General features: G+C 38.1%; 1 protein-coding gene across 1 annotated transcript in view; it reads right to left on the reverse strand.

Annotated features, from left to right (window-relative positions):
* Positions 1-2,772: 2,772 nt before the first annotated feature.
* Positions 2,773-23,311, reverse strand: part of LOC147666690 (mitochondrial amidoxime-reducing component 1-like) — a 220,710-nt gene continuing 200,171 nt past the window's right edge. The window contains exon 7 of the mRNA XM_086948963.1: positions 2,773-3,875. Coding sequence (XP_086805089.1) covers positions 3,749-3,875 — 127 coding nt within the window. The 3' untranslated portion in view covers positions 2,773-3,748. The remainder of the gene's footprint in view (positions 3,876-23,311) is intronic.

The raw sequence follows: 23,311 nt of genomic DNA on the forward strand, positions 1-23,311 counted from the left end.
ACCTGCAGTCCTCTGTTAGTGCCTCCTGTGCTTGTTTCTCACTTGGTTTTGCCTGTTGATGCTAGTTTATCTGCCATCCATTTTGCCTTTTCTGCTCATTTTTCTGACCTCTGTCTTGCCTTTTCTGCTCAGTTTTCTGCCCTCTGTTAGGACTTTCTGCTCAGTTTTCTGCCCGCTGTTTTGCCCTCTTCTGCTCTGTTTTGCCTTTACTGCTAGTTTTTGTACCATCTGTTTTGCTCTGTTCTGATCGCTCTTTTTTCTGTCCTCTGTTTTGCATTTTTCTGCTAGTTTCTTCCCTCTTCCCGCCTTTTCCTCAAGACCTGGCTTGTTGATGGAGACCTCACGCCCCAGTGAAAACATACCCCCAGGGGTGACAGCACCACACTCTGCAAATTCTCATTGATTGTACAGTTCAACTTCAACAGTGAGTGATTGAATCATTCAAGTATCTTGTCCCAAGACAAAGATAACAGAATTATTATTTTAGCAGAAGTTTAGTTTTCCTCACTGGAGCAGTTACAGCCTTGTACAGTGAAAATATATTTTGGAGGCTAGTCACTGTAAGTAAATGCCAACCATAAATTCTTGCATGTACCACTTTTAAATGCTAGCCAACATTGTGGGCTGCAAGGCCTACTTAGCGATTACTTTTTTAATTTTTAAAAGGAGGGTTTCTTCCCATCACAAAGGATTATTTGGACAAGTTTCCGGCAGGTTTAAAAGCTACAGCAGTCAGGTTACACAGGTAGACCTAGAGTAATATTTTCATTGTCATTCTAGTATATGTGCTGTAATCCACAGGTAACATTTCCATTGTGATTGGTGTATTTCCCCGCATCGTATACTATACTATTGCCTTTCTGGAAAGTTATATATGTGAATTGGAAATTAGCTAATTCTGACATGTTTTAGAGGTCAGAGCATGTACTCTGGGGCCTGGACAACAGTGCCCAAGCGTGCAGAGTTAAAAAAAAAGCAGTATCAATCCACAAAAATGGGTGTGCCCATGCAAAATGAGGTAGTTTCTCACAGGAACTTCTTCAACCAAGAGAAAACACAACATTCATAGCACATGGTTTATTTCATTTATTCTACCGCTCTTCACCTTTTTTTACCACAATCCCAGTTCTGCCCACTCAAAGGAAGGTGTCAATATACTTATTGCAAAATGATGTTACAACATACAATGGAACAAATAATATGTACATTAGATGTCATGTGAAGTAACATAGCATCATTCTAGATGCACACCTTAAGAACAGAGAGACATATGGGCATTGACACCTGTTGCATTCATTTACACAGCTTTATTTAATGACAAACCACAGCAATTGTATTCAAATTATTCATTTTAAGGGGTCCATAGAGTGTAGCCACAACCTCAGACTCTATATATATATACATATATATAGTGATCTACAGCATTACACAAAGCAACATGTAACACAATACTACAATCTTTAGCACAAGCTCACTTTCTACTAATTTAATGTGCTTCATTCTAAGTCAGCAGAAAAATGCACACATGTTATGCTTATTGGACTTTGCATAAAGAGATCCTGGGGACCCTGTTCTATACACCAGACAATGCTACTTAAACAGGTTGAGGAGCACCCCAAATTGAGGTCCCTAAAGCAATTGTTCACCCTGTGTTATGGCACTCCCTATTCGTTTGTGTTGACATGCACCGGTGGAGGTGTTTGCCCTCAGGTTCCTAATCCAATGAAAGAGACCTACAGGGCAGACCCAGCCTTTACCATACCACATAATCGAGCCTTTTTGCTCACAATGGGGCATGCACTGCACACCACCCACTGTGGCTCCCATTTATTACCAACAGCTAGACGTCTCAAAAATATTGTTCCTATTTCTCTGGAACTTGGAATCTGGGGTCAATTGTGATGATGAGAGCTTAGGGTAGAAGTAGTATCTGAAAGGAAACAGAATGACTTCTCAATGGAGGAGCGATGATTTCATCGAAAAACTCCAATTTGGCATGAAGAGAACCTTCTCCAACACACCAACTTTCATAAAACTAAAGTCTTTTCCTAAGACTAGCAATGCCCGGAAGTCACATGGTCATTTCCATGGAACACCATACTCCTTTACATCAATTGTCTGCATTTTTGAAAGCTTTTTAAATATTGGCAATTAAACGCAATAGCATTCTATAATAGTATGCTGTCAAAATAGTGCACAACACAAGGATAACATATAACCATAATGGATCAATGCACTATTATTTATGCAAAATGCATGCATCAGGCAAAATGCTCAGGAGTAAATTGCTTAGGAAAGACCAGGTAAATACATTGTTTTGCTTTGTATTTGAATTGTTGTTTCCATTGAGTATCATTGTCCCATCCACGTAATAAGGGATGTTTAGATAGTGTTTAACTACATGGGACATAATCAAGCTGTTTGCCATGGAATGATTAAAAAAGTGTGAAAACATGAATTAGTATGTGTAGCTCACATTGGATAGCCATTAGTGGGGTGTTGGCAGAGATGAGGCTATGTAGTGGATTTCTCCCCCATGAATCCTCAATGCCTGTGCTGCTGATCTGAGCACAGGAAGATGATCTGGCAGGGCTACAGATAATAGAACAGTGTAGCTGGATAACTATGAGTCGAGTTTCTTTTCACATTGAGGTGAGGGATATCATAGACCACTCAAGCTTTGCTCTTGTTGTCTATTTGATGTCAGTTAGAACTTTAAAGTGAAAGACATCTCTGTTATTGACAGTTATACATCTATAGCAGTATAAATTCTTTGTTTTTGTGATTATCATGGATATCATTACCTTTTAATGGAACTTATAATTATTAATACATAATTCATTGTAATCTCTGAGACGGCGGGCAATATTTTGAAAAGTGAATTGCGACAAACTTCCATCTGCAAATGTTTCCTTGAATTATCACTTCTAATATTTTACATTGCCAATCAGTTTCTCCAGGATATCTTCATATTCAGAACATCTTTCCTCAACTGTACTACTGAATATCAACACCAACAATATATTGGGATACTAATATCGAGGTAAGGGCATATACAAAAGTAAGGATTTACTATTCCTAACTCCACAGTGACGTATCTTTGAGATATATTTACCATGAATGTACATACATGTGGAATTAGGTTTGGAAAATCTAGTTTTCTGGAAATCTGGTTTTCAATTAATGTTTGTCTTTAAAGTAGCTATAAGTGAGGTCATAGTACATTTCAAAACCCAAGCAGATATAATCGAACAAGGCCTGTTTGTTGCTGGTGTTTGTTTAAGATGTAGGACTGATTAAAGAGAAATTATTTTTGTCTCTACACTGGATGGCCCATTTAAGGACAGCTGACATTTTAATAAAATAATCATTCAAAAAATGATAGTTCCCTGCATAGATACTTATATGAGTCTTTAAGGAACACCAGAAACTAGGTAGACGTTCTGGAACAAATTCAGATAGATGAAAATCACCAGAGAACAGTGAACAATTTCTCCATTTATTAAACTACATAAAACCAGTAATCAGGTCACAACTTATTTTCATGCCAGTTTACCAGCAAAAAAAGAAAGCCTACAGAATGAACAATGTCATAATTCCTAGCAATGCTTAGATAGTATAAAAAACAAAAGGCATGGCAAATTACCACGAATGGTCATACTCTGAAGACAACACTCTTCACCCCTCTAATTTTCAAGATAACACAGTGAAAATGTGTCTGCACATAAGCATTTTCGTTTTTTTTCCATTAGGAGACAATCATGTACACTGGATCACCAACTTTAATTCTTCCTGTTTTTTCGATTCCGAAGTACTGCCCAAAGAGTGGGGACTTTTTGTAATGTACTTTGTCCGCAGTCTCACATAGGCGGTAACTGAAATTGGAAAAGGGCATTGTTAGAAAAAGCACTGAATTTATACTTCAGTGTTACTTTCTCAAAGAACATTTTTTTAAACAAGAATTTTAAAGAAAATACCATAGCAGACATGTCCACATAATTTAACACATGCCATTAAGGTTGCCACCACACTCTGGGGCCGATTCCGATCCTGGAAAAATCGCTCCGATTCGTCGTATGGAGTGATTTTCCCGTACAAATCGTACACCCTTGACGTCACTGTAGGTGCGAGCTAGTACGATTCGAACACATAGCAGATCTCTGTCTGAATCTTACAAGGTCCATACGAATCAAGAATCCGTACGAATCGCACAAGGATGACGCGGTAGGCGACGATCGTACGGATCGAAGCAGCATTTCCCGACCAGGCAAGTACGAATCGGGTTTTCAGCACTCTGTACGACTCTTTTCGTACGGCACTATTAAAGACCCGTAAACACACATCTCGACACGAACCGCGTACGTGACGGCCCCCCTACGGGTACGGTGCGTACAGCCCAAAACTGACGGGGTACGTTGCATACTCCCGGTGATCTCTGGGGTACAGTGCGCACCCCTGCGGTAATGGGGAGTATGTGCCATACCCCTGCAGTAATGGGATGTACGAAGCATACCCCTACGATCCTGGGGAGTACAGTGCGTACACCCCAGGATCGTAGGGGTACGCTTCGTACACCCAATTACTGCGGGTGTACGAAGCGTACCCCTGTGATCGCAGGGGTACGGCGTGTACTCCCCATTACCACAGGGGTGTGCACTGTACCCCAGAGATCGCGGAGGTACGGTGCGTAGGGGTACGGCACGTATGTGGGTGAGTGGCACTCCGTACAAATCGCGCATACAAGGTTTTCCGTACGAGTCGCGATCTAACACCCCGGTCCGTATCGTACTTGTCGGGTCAGGCAGCATGTTTACGAATCGTACGGATCACTGTGAGGGTCCGTGTCGTACAAATTTAGGCTTGTGATTCGTACGGTTCGCAGACATTCATACGGACTTCTTGCGTACGGATCGTACTGCACGATTCGGATGGAATCGTACGATTCGTACGCAAACGGCTCCAAATACGAATCGCTGTACGGAAAACTTTCCAGGATCGGAATCGGCCCCCCTATGTCAGTAGGACAACATGTTTTAACTCCTGACATTAAATTTGACAGTCATGTGCAGTCTAGGAATTGTAGTCTAGATTTAACCAATTTGACTGATGCACCAGACAACTAGCTACTGTAGAGTCCAGGACTTAAATTGATGAAATGGAGGTTGAGGTGGCCACACGCATTAAAATGCAAACTTCATTGGTTTTGGAAGCATTGCGGTAATCAGCAGAGTAAAATGGGCTCCCATCCTGTGCCAGTAAGTATTTCTGATCAATGTTTTTACGTGAAGCTAGGGAACATTTCCCCAAAGGTTGCACCACATTCGTTCATCAAGCCTCTGAAATAGTAGGTGCACGCTACCATCTTGTGGTGTATAGCTGGCATAATAGTAACAGTACTTGATGCAAAACATAAGGGGGCTGATTCCGATTGGGGAAAAAGCACTCTGAATAGCCGTATGGAGTATTTTTCCCGTATGAATCGTACCCTGCAACGTCCCCGTATGTACGACGTAGTACGATTCCCACCCAATGCAGCTCCCCGTACGAATCGTACCAGGAACGGTACGACTCGAATTCCTGTACGAATCGCCACTGCAAGCAAGCGACGTTTGTACAGTTTGAAGCAGGTTTTCCCGACCCAGCAAGTACGATTCGTCCCGTCGACCCTCCGTACGACTCTTTTTCCACGGGAGCTAAAAACTATTGGAAAAGCAGAGTACTCCTCGAAACAGGTACGGAACGGATCCCCCCGGGCACGGTGCGTACACCCCATGATCTCAGGGGTACGCTGCATACCCCTGCGATCATGGGGTGTACGGTGCATACCCCATGATCGCAGGCTGTATGGTGAGTACCCCATGATCGCAAGGTGTATGGTGCGTACACCCTGCGATCATGCGGTGTACGGTGCGTACACCATGATCGCAGGGGTGTACGGTGCGTACCCCATGATCACAAGATGTACGGTGCGTACTGCCTGCGATCATGGGGTACGGTGCGTATACCCCATGATCGCAGGGGTACGCACCGTACCCCTGAGATCATGGGGTGTACGCACCGTACGGTGTGTATGTAAATGTGTGACCCTCCATAAGAATCGCACTTACCTGACGTGTACCTTATGATTCGCGTCTCCATTCCACGGTCCGGATCGTACTCGCAGGGTCGTACAGCATGTGTACGAATCGTATGGTCCACTGTGAGGGTACGAGTCGTACGGAATCTCCGGTGCAATTCGTATGGATCGCGACGATTTGGACGGAAACTGTCCGTACGAATCGTACTACGCGATTCGGACGGACTTGTACGATTTGTACGGAGAGGGCTCCGGATGCGATTTGGACGGACGCTTTTTTTCCCGAATCGGAATCGACCCCAAAGTGTAGAACATATTGAAAGGAGTTTATCAATCTGCACATCTGATATAATCCACTCATCTGTTACTTTGGGTTAAAAATCCAAAAGATCAAATGAGTCTTCTATTTTCACAATGTAATTTCTCAAGAAATCAAATTAACATCATGCTCAGACCATAAAGTACTGAGGGTCAATGTACAAAACAGTAGTATGAAAATACTAGTCACAAATTGCAACCAATAATTTTGCGACCACTGTGGAATTTTGCAAACCTTCTACTAATTCTCAAAGTTCCAATTCATTGTGGATCACAATCTGATCTACCTCATTAATATTCATGATTTAGACCACAAATTGCGACTAACTTCTATTGGTTGCCATTATAGAGATAAGAGCTTAGAGGGGTCTGCAGACCACCATATCTGTGAATGCCTCTTAAATATTTTTTTAATGCAGTTTCTTAATTGAAGCAGGGCTGCATTAAAAAAAAAACTTTAAACATTTCAAAAGTTTGTTTGAGAGTAGACAGTGACCCCCTACACCCTAAAAAACGTTTTACATTCACAAAGGGAAAGAGGTCTCAACAATGGGATCTTACCACCCCATGTTGGGAGTAAAATGTAAATGTTTTCAGACAGGATTTTTATCACAAATACGTAACATAATGAATTGCTTTTTAAAAGGAATGTCCTAAACACTTCACTTCCAAAAGGAAATTCATTAGGCACTTCAGAACACATTTTACAATTTGAAACCTGTTACCGGATCAAAAAATTGGTTTAGTGCTTTGAAAGAAGGCATTTAGAGTTCACAAACCCTATTATTTAGTGAATCAAAGTGACAGAGACTGGTAAATAATTGTGTACATCTTGCCCTATGTACTGTGGGATCACTGACATAATATCGATGACACAAATATAGACTTACCAAAATATCGAGGAAAAAATATCGAATGCAAAAATATCGAATCCCTATCTCCAAACAGGTAAGTACGAAAATATCGAATCAAAAATATCGTTGTAAAAGAGTATAGTTAATCAAAATATCGAATTTTTTTAAACATCTTAAAAGTAATTGAAAATTAATGAAAAATTAAATATATTTAACTTAAACATACTTAAAATACTTAAATAACCTTAAAATTAATAAATAATTATTGTAAGAAAAAAAACATACAATTTAATTTTTTAATACATATATATATATATATGAACATAATATCAATAAAAAATATACAATATTCTTACCGTAGGATAGCGGGAGGGTAACATTTACTATTACCACTCCAGTGAGTGCAACAATAGAGAAAGCGTTGGATAGCGTAGGGGTAAAAATTACTATTCCCACTCCAGAGAGTGCAACAGTAGGGAAAGCATAAGATAGCGGGAGGGTAGAAATTACTATTCCCACTCCAGAGAGTGCAACAGTAGGGAAAGCGTTGGATAGCATAGGGGTAAAAATTACTATTCCCACTCCAGAGAGTGTAACAGTAGGGAAAGCGTTGGATAGCGTAGGAGTAAAAATTAGTATTCCCTCTCCAGTGAGTGCAACAGTAGGAAAAGCGTTGGATAGCGGGAGGGTAAAAATTACTATTCCCACTCCAGAGAGTGCAACAGTAGGGAAAGCAGTGGATAGCGTAGGGGTAATAATTACTATTCCCACTCCAGTGAGTGCAACAGTAGGGAAAGCATTGGATAGCGTATGGGTAAAAATTACTATTCCCACTCCAGAGAGTGCAACAGTAGGGAAAACGTTGGATAGCGTAGGAGTAAAAATTACTATTCCCACTCCAGAGAGTGCAACAGTAGGGAAAGCGTTGGATAGCGTAGGGGTAAAAATTACTATTCCCACTCCAGAGAGTGCAACAGTAGGGAAAGCGTTGGATAGCGTAGGAGTAAAATTACTATTCCCACTCCAGTGAGTGCAACAGTAGGGAAAGCATTGGATAGCGTAGGGGTAAAAATGACTATTCCCACTCCAGTGAGTGCAACAGTAGGGAAAGCTTTGGATAGCGGGAGGGTAAAAATTACTATTCCCACTCCAGAGAGTGCAACAGTAGGGAAAGCTTTGGATAGCGTAGGAGTAAACATTACTATTCCAACTCCAGAGAGTGCAACAGTAGGGAAAGCGTTGGATAGCGTAGGAGTAAAAACAGTATTCCCACTGCAGTGAGTGCAACAGTAGGGAAAGCATTGGATAGCGGGAGGGTAGAAATTACTATTCCCACTCCAGAGAGTGCAACAGTAGGGAAAGCGTTGGATAGCGTAGGGGTAATAATTACTATTCCCACTCCAGTGAGTGCAACAGTAGGGAAAGCGTTGGATAGCGTAGGAGTAAAAATTACTATTCCCACTCCAGTGAGTGCAACAGTAGGGAAAGTAAATGAAATGAAATGAAATAAATGAAATTGTATTTGTATAGCACATTCTACCCTAAGGCCTCGTAGCGCTTGTGGATTGCTTGAGATTCGCTGAGTGATTTAAGTGGCATTGCGGAAAAGGTGAGTCTTCAGGAGCCTGCCAAAAGCCATAATATTGGGTTCGCTGCGCAGAAGGGGGGGCAGGGAATTCCATAGATTTGATGCGTTCAGAGAGAAGGAGCGGGCACCCCACTTGGCCCGGCAGATTTTCCTGGTGGTAGCGAGAAAGGCTGAGCTAGACCGGAGGCTTCTTGAGGGTTGGTAAGGTGTAATAAGGGACCGTGTGATGGCTGGACCTGTTTTCCACATGGCTCTATGGACCAGACACAGGGATTTGAACTGGATTCTGGCACAGATGGGGAGCCGGTGCAGCGTCCTCAGGGCGGGTTTAGCTGAGTGTCTCCGGGGAATTTGAAGCAAAAGGCGTGCTGCGCTGTTCTGTGACACCTGGACTTTTTGAAGGGTTGACTGTGGGGCACCCAGGTACAGTGCGTTCCCATAGTCAAGGCGTGACAAAATTAGGGCCTGTACCATGATCCTTCTGGCATTGAAAGGAAGCAGGGTCGGAACTTTCATGAGCATCCTAAGCAGGCCATAGCAGGTAGCAGCTAGCATAGTGGCCGAAACCCAGGGAGCTGTCAAGCCATATGCCTAGGCTCTTAATCTGCTGTTTTGGAATGGGCATTGGGTGCAGACAGGTCGGCCATAGCTGTGATGATAGGGGTAAAGGTGGTTTTCCTAAAAACATAAGCTCGGTCTTATCGCTGTTTAGTTTTAGATGGGAGAGTTTCATTCAGTCGGCTACAGCCTCTAGGTAGCAAATAAGTGGCAAATAAAATAACATCAATGTTTAAAAAGATCGATTTTTGTTTAAAAATGATTTTTAAAAATCAGAGCGAGCCCTTCTTCGGCGCTCCTCTTAGGCTATTGAAGAACAGTACCTTCCTCAAGCGCGTCAAATACTTCATATATGAGTAAAAATAAATTAAATATTAATACCAATTACAAATTAATTAAAAGTAATTAACAATTTAATATAATATAATAATTAATCAATTAAAAATAAAAATAAAAATTAATTATTAAAAATATTTACCTATTAATACAAATTATTTACCAATTAACAATTAATTAACAATTAAATAATATTTAATATAAACCCACAACCCGCAACAGAAAAAAAAATAATAAAATTAACATCATTATCAATTATTCAATTAATACAAATTAATTACCAATTATATTTTAATTAATTACCAATTAAAAATTAATTGACTATTAATTCAATATAAATACCAATAAATAAAATAATATATTTAATTAATTATAATTAAATTACTTCCCACCCTATTCCCCTATAAACCCACAACCCGCTACAGAATTATATTACGCAAAATTAAATACCATAAAATTACTTAAAATAAATTATAAAATAAATATACACTTTTCACACATATACTAACATAAAAAACACTTTAAAAAATTCGATATTATTAAAAAATCGATATTAACTTACCTCAAATTAGATATTTTTGTTGTCTATATTCTGTCCATTCGATATTGTGTCCATTCTATATTTTGAATTCGATATTACTGCTATTCTATTCGATATTTTTGTTGTCTATATTCTGTCCATTCGATATTGTGTCCATTCTATATTTTTAATTCGATATGACTGCAATTCTATATTTTTAACTCGATATTATGACTGTATACCGTACTGTGGAATAGCAAAAGTACTACACACTTTGGTAAAGGCAAATCTAATGTGTTAACTGCTTCAATAAATGACAAGTAGTTAGTATTACGTCCACCACAGTTGATTCATTGACAGTGCATTTTATGAAAAACTGAACACAAGCGTTCACACATCACGGTGTTTGGACACCACACCCTGCAGAGGCATAAACACATTTTCTAAGGTTTTGGTTATCCCCATTTAAAATCACAGCTGGCCCCTTGGGACTGTGTTTGGTGAGTATCAGCCTTCCCAATCAGCCTTGGAGTCAATCTGATGCAGCACTTTGCAAAGGTGGAGAATAACTTCAGGCATTCAATCTTTGCAAAAGGCCAGAGACTATGCTTGCTAAAGGCCCGGATATGAACATTTTACCCACACTCAATAAGTACCGCAGAAGAGACTGACCCTCTCCCCTACCGATATTTCAGGATCACAGTCTAACATGGCTCGTCAACAACACATCAGCTCACAAAGTATCTAATTGATAGCCTAGATGTTGACAAATTGTAACCCTGCTGATTGATCCAAAGCATTTTAAACATTCAGAAACTTAAGATGGTAAAAGGTGCTAAACGAACAAAGTCAGGGGAAGGAAGCACTCCTTCAGTTTCTGACAGCTGAAGTGAAAGAGGGATCTACGTATATTATTATTTGGTGACTTCTTGAACTTTTATGAAGAGAATCCGAGGCACATTCATCATCTCGCACTATAAGAGTGGGACGGGTATCTGCTTCCATTGCAGCCACAAATAGTATCTAGAAAGTTATATCATGTTAATTTGGACGCCTCTCACCCATGTGAAATTAATTAGTGATAGGTTTATCTGGGTCAGAGAATCAGAATGAATAAGAAAGAGGCTAATGGTCAACATCATGGACACTTTGTTACTTCTCTACTGGTTAAGAAATGTCTGAGTGATAATGTGACTTCCTTAATAGTGTTAGTGGGAGTGCATAATCCCTACTCTGACAACAGTGTTGAAGTAAACAGCACACACGCGTAAGTGGCAAGAAAGAAGGATAAAAAATCTTCAACTTTGAAAATAGGGCTAGAATTTAGCAGTGGCCAATCCACATATTTTGGTTAGGGAGCCCAGAAAATTATTATCTGTGCCTAATCAATTGAAAAAAGACATCAGCTACTAGCAGTTTTGGCAGATCCTTCTCATCTGTTAAATGCTCAACAAACCTCTTTTGGACAAGTGACTTCTTTTCCAATAATTGAGGAGGATCATAAAATATCTTCGGGCATCTCCAGTTGGAATTGTGTATGCAACAAATTTTTGGGGGTCAGGACCCATAGAGCTCAGGCCAGGCCAGGTCAAAATTGTGCGCCAGGTAGTATTCACCCAAATAGTTTTGGGTTCAAACCTGGTAGCTCCCCTTAGCCACAAAAGGAAATGTAACCATTTCTGAGAAAAAAGAACAAAGAACGCACCTGTCACTTCAAATAGCTGGCTAGTGTTATGATGGGGTTAGTAAACCAGGAAGTGCACCCCTCTACACTTCCCATGGGGGTGTATCCCCCAAAACAAGCACAAAATAAATTGGAATCAGCACACATCTATTTAAAGTTCATATGATGATCTGAAGAAATTGCCAGGTCCAGATTTATGTTGTGATTCCAAGCTTCTCAATTTGAGCATCCTGTTACTTTCTCCCTCCTGCAGCGGCACAGTGGCTAGGCCAGTATATGTCATGTTCAGTCCGGTTTTTCCCTAATGTGTCATCACGTGTTTGCTACTGCAAATGTAGTATCCTTGTTTTGAGGTGCTCTGATATGCTCCAGGATACGTTTCTTCAATGGGCATATTGTGCAGCCTATGTAATGTTTCCCACATAGGCATTCAATTAAATACACTATATATGTGGATTCACAAGTGATAGTTTAATTTATGTTAAAAACCTTTACTCGTGGGTCAGTGATCGTTTTCCTGTTTTTCCCAATTTTGCATGCCTTACAGCTCCTACATTTGCTGAATCCCTTTTGCAAATTCTGTAACCAAGTTTCTTGTTTCCTCATCACAAAATGGCTGTTTACCTAGTTGTTGGACAGTGATGCCGCTTTTCTGTATGTTATTTGTGATCATGCACCCAACTTCTCTCTGATGTTAGGATCTTTTTTTAACATGTTCCAATATTTATACAGTATTTTCTGTATGTTGAAACTCTCCTTGCTGTACGTTAGAATCATTCTGATTGTATCGTCATTTTGTTCTTCCTTCCTCTTTTCTTTTTTTCTCACCAGAGTTTGAGCTGCTGTTACATATCTTGCTTTAGCTTCACCTTTAGCTTTGGATGTCACTGTATTTATACCCTCTTTGCAGGAATGTCCGTTTAGTTTCCTGGAATTTATATTCCTTTCTTTGACCTTGGAGCAGTTCCTTTTCATCCTTATGAACTCTCCATAGGGTATGCTTTATTTTTTTAACGAGATGTCATAAAGATGAAAAGGAACTGCTCTGAGGTCAAAGAGATGGAATCTAAAGTCCAGGAAACTAAATGGTTAGGGATGTGTAATAAAATAAGATCAGGCATATATAAAGTTTTCTTTGATTCACAAATCACTAAAAAAAATGGTCGGTGTATTTGCGCTATTCAAATAATTTTAACATAACACAACACATTATCTGCAGAATTGTTTATACTAACTATGATCATTCTGATGCACATGATTTGTAGACAAATACTGCTAAATACAAAATAATGATAGTCAAATACCAGTCATTGTGTGTGCATATTGATTTTCAGTAAAAGAGAATGGCTTCAGTTATTATCACCTAGAGATATAAATTCTATGATACATCTGTCTGACACCTAACACTGCATGGCTAACAGAGCTTAACCCGCTAGAAAGGAAGTGGGAGACATTATCCTGTTCCACTTTTCTCATAAAAGCACACAAAAATTGGAATCAGCACACATCAATTTACAATATTGTTTAAAGTTCATATGATACCAAGGGGCCGATTCCGATCCGGTAAAATTACTGTCCGTACGAATCGCATCCGGAGCCGTCTCCGTACGACTCGTACACACGCCGTACGACCCGACGAGTACGATCCAGACCGAGGTATCAGGACGCGAGTCGTACTGTCCACGTCAGGTAAGGGCGATTCATACGGAAAAGCGCACAATCACATACACACCGTACGGCACGTACCCCCCATGATCGCACGTACCCCTGCGATCATGGGGGTACGCGCTGTACACCCAGCGAACATGGGGTACGCGCCGTACCCCATGTACACTGGGTGTACGGTGTGTACCCTACATGATCACAGGGGTATGCGCTGTACCCCTGCGATCATGGGGGGTACGCTCTGTACCCGGGGGGCGTCCCATACCTGTTTCGTCGCAAACTCTGCATTTACGGCTGTTTTCAGCTCCCTTAGAAAAAGGGTCGTACGGTGCGTACCCGACACGTATCGTACTTGCTGGGTCGTATAATCCAACCGCGAACCGTACAGATGACGCGTACAGCGGGTTCAGAGTGAGACTCATACGGAGATTAGAGTCGTACGGTCTCTGTACGATTCGTACGGAGTCCAGCTCCTGGTACAAATCGTACTTCGGCGTACGTACGGGGGACGTTGCAGGGTACGATTTGTACGGGAAAAAGGCTCAGAACGGCTATTCGGAGCACTTTTTACCAGATCGGAATCGGCCCCCAAGTGTCCATGATGATCTTGAAGACATTGCCAGGTACAGATTTTTCTTTGTAAACAATTTTTTTTTATTGATAAATAAGTGCAGTCGTTAAAATCCAATATTCACACATTTCATTTAGCTATTTAGCCAACGCGTTTCGTCTCAAAAGATACTTCTTCAGGGCTAAAAGGACACATATATAAAGATCATTTAAAATCTATACAAATGTACATATGAATTCATGAAAAAAATATTATTTGTTTAATACTTCTATTCAGAATAAATTGTTATTAGGTTGGCCAAACAAGATACTATACAATTATTATAATAATATAAACATAATAAACAGTTGTTATCTGAGAGATTTCTTGATTTTTAAGATCTATATCAAGCTATAGATAGCTTAGGAGGAAGATGGAAATGTTACTAATGCACTTTTGTGTTTATAATTATATATAATTATAAGTGCACATCCTAAATACGTATTAGACACATATATTGGTCCTTTGCTGTATTACATGGACACATAATCATTAGCGACATTATTAATTTACACGTGTAGTATCATACCCATAAATCAATATTGTTTGAGCATTATATATCCATTTACAAATGCAACGGAAAATTCACTGCTGGTTATATGAATAAATCACCTTTGAAGGCATTGTAAATACACAGTTGTCAAATTGACACATGCCTCTAATTTATCTAATTATTTTACAGTCAAGATTCAAACAGCGATGAATAGAGTCACTTAGGACACATAAAGGTATAGTGTTTAAACAGTATATATCTAACAAATGCAACAAAAATGTAATTGCTAGTTATACAGATAAAGCACCTTTGAAGACATTGTAAATACACAAATGTCATATTTAGCTCATACCTCTAAGTTGTGTGAAAGTTTTATAACCAAGTTACAATAGCAATACAAAAAGTCACTAAGACACATAACGGTGTAGTTTCACAACAGTCATCTGTAACACAAGAAAATATAAGATGCATACTTAGTTTACAGCTTGCTATTGTTTCAAGCATTTGGTATTGATGTAATATTCTCTAATCTTATAATTCTTGTTGAAACATTCATTGATGTGAAAATGATAAATCACTGCTCTATGCAAAACATGCAAATGAACTCTTAGCCATGTTAAATCCTCTAAATATGTGTCATCTTCATATTTGTAACAACAAACCATGGCCTTTCAAGAAAAGAGAACAGCAATCGGTGTGTTATGAACAGCATGCTCAGTACCCAAGAAAACCCTATGTAATATATATGGGCACCATTTCTAACTGGCACTTTTAAAAAAGAAAGTCGCATGAACGGACACAAAACGTGACTACTAGGGCTTTCAAAGATGTATGGCAGCGCCATATTTCATTGTCAGCAAAAGCAATATAGAAAGGCATATATACTGTATAATAAACAGCATACTGAATATGCAGATACGCGCTCAATAATATATGTAAGAACAAACAACTGCAAGATATTTTAGGAAACCCCTCACCCACCTCCCTCGTAGGTGGCATGCTTCATCATTGGGGCCAAGCTGGATTACCTAGCGCAATCCAGCTGTGCTTCAACGCCTGAGTTACAGCTTAGCATGTTGTTTGTGTGTAGAAAGTGAAGTTATAAGTGAAGCGCAGTTATGTTGTAAAAATGTCTTTAGGAATAACCCTTGTAAAAGTTTTAATGAAAGGGCCTTAGGACATGGGTGAAAACGGTGAGGGGATCGGCTTGAGGTTTTTTAATGTACCTCAGTATCCCTTTAAAAGATTGTTTAGGTCCACTAGTTTCAGCCTTTTAGTTCGATCATAAGGCTTTCGTCCGGACCAAAAAAAGTGTCTGACCAAAAACAAAGGGTCACAGGGGTGATTGTATCAGCACACACCCTAAAGTGTGCTGTGAGTGTAGTGGATTGTTTCACTCACAAATCCTCGGCATGGAGTACCTGTGGAGGAAAAAGTTACAGTTGCCGAACGTTTGTAAATTCAAACATTTGTGAAAGATATGCGTGCTCTCTAATGTGTAGGTGTTAACATCATGCACATGACACAAATGGGGGCATGCATGTCTGTTACCTACTAGATTACCAAGCGTGGCTACAATGTGCCCTGGTAATTTTAAGATGTATAATGGGTCTAGCAAGTGCTTGTTTGGTCGTGTTAGACTGCTTTATAATTATATTTTGAGTTTACATGTGTTGTAAAACTCGTCGCTTATTGGCACATTGATGTGGATATTTATCACTACTTTCAAGTGCATGCGCGTGAAGCTTCTTACGGAAACACATTTAACATAAATTTCGACAGACTTATGACAGACAGCATTGAAGACTGACAATAGTTGGCTCACTCTGACTTACGTTAGTTTTGCCTCATGGACTCGATCGTGGTCTTTTAACCCTCCTGACTCTGGGGAGGAAAAATATCGGCCAGGGGCGGGCAGGAACATTAAAGAGTAATCGTTACAGAATATCAGTAGTTCGTGACACGCGACGTCGTTGTAAAACGGTAGCCGGTACTTACGTTTAGTCGATGGAAAAGTCGCTCTGACCTAGGCAGCCGATGAAGTCCTGCTGGTTTGCCCTAATCGGTTTGAAAAGCTTCCTATAATACGATGCAGGAGGGCGTCCTTGTGCTTCACATGTGTGTGAGCCGTGGGCGTTTGTGGAAGACTAGTACGCTCACCCTTGTACGCTTGCGCATAAGGTAGTATGTGTGAGTACCGGTTGGCGAATAAAGTTTTAGTTGTAAAAGGTGAATCAAGTGCGATAGGTTGTTACTCTACCATCTGATTTGTACGTATTTGAAGGGCAACCAAATCGCCACAAATGTGTGTTGCTTCATTAGATTTAGATTCAACAGTGAGCCGCTCGAGTAAGTACCGGCAGGATGGTACAAGAGTAGGCGCGGTAACTCACCTCAATATGATGGTCACAATGGGGTGTTAAGTGATAAGCACGCCGTTAGGTTTGTGCATTTCTCATATTTGTAGTCATGGGGATTAGTAGGAGTAATACATTTAGGCTAATACAATGTGACACACTAGTTTAGGCTACTAGACAACAAAATGAATTGAACATACAAATTGTAACTCTACCAACGTCATTTATCTAATTACGTACCCATGCCAATTGCGGTACGTTGGAATGACCCATCGGAAAGTAAAAACCAGAACATGTGAACACCGCAGCAACATCTGCTGTAAAAGGAACACCACCAAACTAACTGATCATTACTTCACAGTGGGACACACAACCAATGATATGAGCTGGGTAATAATTGAACAGCTTGAATAACACAATGATAATATACATGATCTGCTATTCGAAAAAGAACAACGTTATGTGTACAGGCTATCTACCCACGTACATGGCCTCAATGACAATGTACCTTGGAACAGCATTCAGAAAAAAATAAACACATTATTCCCTAAGGACTTAGCAGTCACCACTGGTAAACCAAACTCTAAAGCTGACCCCTTGGAAAACTATCTCCGGAATCTAGCCAGCACAGTGGCCCCATTTCCAGCACAGACACCGGCACACTTTGCACACAATAAGGGACCCCACCAATATCTATACTTCCAATCCCTGGTGCATAATACCGTCAAAATACATTTTGTTTTTCTACTTTAGTATTTTTATTTATTTGTAAATTCAGTTTTTTGACAATAAGAATTCCGCATAGACTCATGCCATCATTTTAGCTATAGATGATGGCTGGGTATGCCGTCTCTGTGATATTCCTTTCACAAATAGACTCTGCGTTTTGATTCCATTTACAGATGACGGCAGATGACGGCTGGTTCAAGCCCTTTTGCTATTTTTGGATACTTAGTTTATTTAAAAAAATATTTGTTTTCGATCTTTTATAGTGCTCTTTATCAAATCCTTTCACTCAATGGATATTTATTAAATTCTTTTTCAATTTTAGCACAGTACCCCTAACCAACATGGCCGCCGCATTTTACTCACTTGTCCAAATGATACCAAACAATGACAGACTACTTCGTGTTAGCGGATACATTGAATTATATGGCTGTTTTCTTTATCACTGTACATGTTCTATAAAGTTTAAATCAAGTTATTGCCAGTACCAAAAACATACTTTTTGTTATAATAATTAATGAGGTGAACCTGAGCATAACGCCCGCATTAATAATTTTTCTTTTCCTATTAAATCTTTGCACTTAACTTTAATATTGCGTTTTTTACATAGTGGGCAAGCGCGTGTAATATTATCAATTCATAAAATTCCAGACAAATTTGAACACATTATGTTTATAGAGATCACTTTTTCAATGTATCTCCCTTTAACAAAATGGCGGCCATGGCTTACAGGTTGACTCGTATTGATTTTCTACAAAATGGACAACACCAAAAATTCTTTTTGCGGTGCCAGTCCGTTTTCTGTTTCTAACCACACAGGTTTGTGAACTCATACAATCTCAGTATAAAACCGGGCGTTATCAGGCTGTCCGGTTTGCACATTCTGCAGACATACGATTGCTGCTGGCCACCTTGTCTGCTAATGGTACGTAGTATTCAACTCCTTATTTCGTTATAGAGTATTCGATTTAAATTCTCTTATTATTTTTTAACTAAACTAAAACACTTTCTCGTGTTTTCTTGTATTGCAGTCAATGTCTACTTTATGACCATCGTATTAAGGTACCTTCTTTACAAATTACTACCTTTGACATGTATATATGGTGATTTGCTAGTATAGTCTGCTTATTTATATTGCTTATGCAGACATTCAAAGATTGTGCTATTATACTTCATTGAGCCCTCATTAACTATGTAATTTGCTCGTTCATTTTGCCTTCTCTATGATTTTTAATGCTCTTGTCCTTATCAGATATTTTTTGACGGTTAGAAATGGCGCTTACATATATTATTAAGTGCGTATCTGCGTATTCAGTATGCTGTTTATAACGCAGTATATATGCCTTTCTATATTGCTTTTGCTGACTGTGAAACATGGCGCTGCCATACATCTTTGAGCACCATAGTGGTCACATTTTGTGTCCGTTCATGCGACTTTCTTTTTTAAACGTGCCAGTTAGAAATGGTGCCCATATATATTACCTAGCGTTTTCTTGGTTGTTGAGCATGCTGTTCACAACACAGCCATTGCTGTTCTCTTTTCTTGAAAGGCCGCACACGCCGTGGTTTGTTCTTCCGAGTATGACAATGGCACATATTTAGAGGATTTAACATGGCTAAGAGTTCACTCGCATGTTTTGCATAGAGCAGTAATTTATATTTTTCACATCAATGAATGTTTCAACAAGAATTATAAGATTAGAGAATATTACATCAATGCCAAATGCTTGAAACAATAGCAAGCTGTAAATTAAGGGTGAATATTTTCTTTTCTTACAGATGACTATTGTGACACTACACCGTTATGCGTCTTAGTGACTTTTTTTTATTGCAATTGGAACTTGGATATAAAACTTTCACACAACTTAGAGGTATGTGTTAAATATGACATTTGTGTATTTACAATGTCTTCAAAGGTGCTTTATCTATATAACCAGCAATTAACATTTTGTTGCATTTGTTAATAGATATATATACTGTTTAAACACTATACCTTTATGAGTCCTTAGTGACTTTTTTTATTGCTATTTGAATCTTGAATAGAAAATATTTACATAAATTAAAGGCATGTGTCAAATATGACATCTGTGTAATCACAATGCCTTCAAAGGTGATTTATTCATTTAACCAGCAATGAATTTTCCGTTTCATTTGTAAATGGACATATAATGCTCAAACAATATTAATTGATGGGTATGATACTACACGAGTAAATGAATAATGTCCCTAATGATTATGTGTCAATGTAATTCAGCAAAGGACAAATATTTGTGTCTAATAAGTATTTAGGATGTGCACTTACCCAGTTATAAGCACAAAAGTGCATTAGTAACATTTCCATCTTCCTCCAAAGCCATCTATAACTTGATATAGAGCTTAAAAATCAAGAAATCTCTCAGCTAACAACTGTTTATTATGTTTATATTATTATAATAACTGTATAATATCTTGGTTGGCCGACCTAATAACAATTTAATCTGAATAGAAGTATTAAACAAATACTATTTTTTCTTATATTCATATATACATTTGTATAGATTTTAAAAGATATTTATATGTTTCCTATTAGCCGAAGAAGTCTCTTTTGAGACGAAATGCGTTGGCTAAATGGCTAAATGAAATGTGTGAATATTGGATTTTAACAACTGCACTTATTTATCACTAAAGAAAATAATTTTGTTTACGAAGGAAAATCTGAACCTGGCAATTTCTTCAGATCATCATAGACACTTTATATCATATGAACTTTAAACAATATTGTAAATTGATGTGTGCTGATTCCAATTTGTTTGTGCTTTTCTGAGAAAAGTGGAACTGGATAGTATTTCCCACTTCTTTTCTAGCGAGTAAAGCTGTGTTAGCCATGAAGTGTTAGGAGTCAGACAGATGTATCACAGAATCTATATCTCTAGGTGATGATAAATGGAGCCATTCTCTTTTACTCAAAATCAATATGAACACACAATGACTGGTATTTGACAATCATTTTTTTTATTTAGCAGTATTTGTCCACAAATCATGTGCATCAGAATGATCATATTTAGTATAAACAATTCTGCAGATAATGTGTTGTGTTTTGTTAAAATTATTTAAATAGCATAAATACACAGACCGGTTTCTTGGTGCTGTGACCATTTTTTAGGTGATTTACGAATCAAAGAAAACGTTATATATGCCCTGATCCTATTTCATCACACATCCTTAACTGTTTAGTTTCCTGGAATTTAGATTCCATTTTTTTTTACCTCAGAGCATTTCCTTTTATCTTTAGGAACTCTCGTTAAAAAAATGGCATACCCCACAGAGAGTTCATAAGGATAAAAAGGAACTGCTCTGAGGTCAAAGAAATGGAATCCAAATTCCAGGAAACTAAATGGACATTCCTGCAAAGAGGGTATAAATACAGCGACATCCTAAGCTAAAGGTGAAACTAAAGAGAGATATGTAGCAGGAGCTCAAACTCTGGTGAGAAAAAAAGAAAAGAGGAAGGAAGAACAAAATGACGATACAATCAGAATGATTCTAACGAACAGCAAGGAGAGTTTCAAAATACAGAAAATACTGTATAAATATTGGAACATGTTAAAAAAAGATCCTGACATCAGAGAGAAGTTGGGTGCATGATCATAAATAACATACAGAAAAGCGGCATCACTGTCCAACAACTAGGTAAACAGCCATTTTGTGATGAGGAAACAAGAGACTTGGTTACAGAATTTGCAAAAGGGATTCAGCAAATGTAGGAGCTGTAAGGCATGCAAAATTGGGAAAAACAGGAAAACCATCACTGACACACGAGTAAAGGTTTTTAACTAAAATTAAACTTTACCTTGTGAATCAACATATGTAGTGTATTTAATTGAATGCCTTTGTAAGAAATGTTACATAGGCAGCACAATATGCCCACTGAAGAAACGTATCCTGGAGCATATAAGGGCACCTCAAAACAAGAATACTACATAGACAGTAGCAAACACGTGATGACACATTAGGGAAAAAACAGCTGAACATGACATACTCTGGCCTGGCCACTGTGCCGCTGTATGAGAGAGAAAGTAACAGGACGCTCAAATTGAGATGCGTGGAATCACGACTAATCATAAGATTCAAAATAAAGACCCCCACTAGGCTGCATGGGGATGAAGAAATGTACATTCACCTGTGATTAGTTTCATGTTCATTCATCATTTTTCTTTTTCTTCCTCTGCAATTAAGAATGTTTGGTGTATATATAAGTGCTTCTGAAACATGAAATTGACGTACTAACTCATGACATAGAGTTGGAAAGTGGGTCTGTAATATTCGTGCATTTAAAGATTAGGGACACTCAGTCCAGTAATCTTGAAATTAGTGCATTGGTCAACAGTTACTAAGATATATATGATGGTATAAAGATAGAATATCGACGGGAAAATATCGACTAGCATAAATATCGTGGTAAGAATATCGACTGTTAAAAATATTGTATTAGTAAATATCGTTGTAAAAAATATCGTTTTGTGAGAATGACAAAAATATCGTCAAACAAAAATATCGATGAACAGAATATCGTCCACTAAAATGTCGTTGTATATAATATCAACAAAAAAATATAAGGTGTTATAAAAATTATAAAAAAATATGTATTATGTTTTTAAAAAACTTAGAAAAATCCTACTAGTAATAATAAGTGTAAAAAAATATTTTCTACAAAAGATTTGTTAAAATTCTAGTAGCGGGTTCTTGGTATTATAGGGGATAAGGGTGGGTAGTAATTTAAAATTTAGTTTTTTAAAAATTTATAAAATATAAACAAATTTTAAATTAATTAAGAAATCGAAATTTTAAATTCAAATTTAGAATTGTTCCCGAAATTTATTTTGTAATTATATTTTAAAATTTCAAAATAAAATTTTAGTAGCGGGTTTTTGGTATTATAGGGGATTAGGGTGGGTAGTAATTGAAAAATGTAGTTTTAAATTTTTTTATAAAATAATAATAAATTTGAAAATTATTATGAACTCGAAATTTTAAATCGAAATTAAGAATTGTTCACGAAATTACAATAATAATTAAATTTAAATATTTCAAATTAAAATTTTAGGTGCGGGTTTTTGGTATTATAGGGGATTAGGGTGGGTAGTAATTTAAAGATGTAGTGTTAAAAAATTGTATAAAATATTAATAAATTAGAAAATGATCATGAAAATAAATTTTAACATCGAAATTAAAATTTCTACACGAAATTTATTTTTTAATATTATTAAAAATTATTAAATTAATATTGAAGAAGCGTGTTTTTGGTATTATAGGGGAATAGGGTATAAAAATTAATTTAGATAGAAAAATGTATATAGTTTACTATCCTGCACATTCCCTGACTTATGTTGGATTGGAGTTAGAATAGTAATTTATTATGTATTACTATCCAGCACTTTCCCTGAGTTATGTTATGTTTGGAGTTAGAATAATAATTTATTATGGTTTACTATCCAGCACTTTCCCTGACTTATGTTGGATTGGAGTTAGAATAGTAATTTATTATGG

This window comes from Lissotriton vulgaris, unplaced genomic scaffold, assembly GCF_964263255.1.
Source record: "Lissotriton vulgaris unplaced genomic scaffold, aLisVul1.2 SCAFFOLD_2511, whole genome shotgun sequence".
Taxonomy (NCBI): domain Eukaryota; kingdom Metazoa; phylum Chordata; class Amphibia; order Caudata; family Salamandridae; genus Lissotriton; species Lissotriton vulgaris.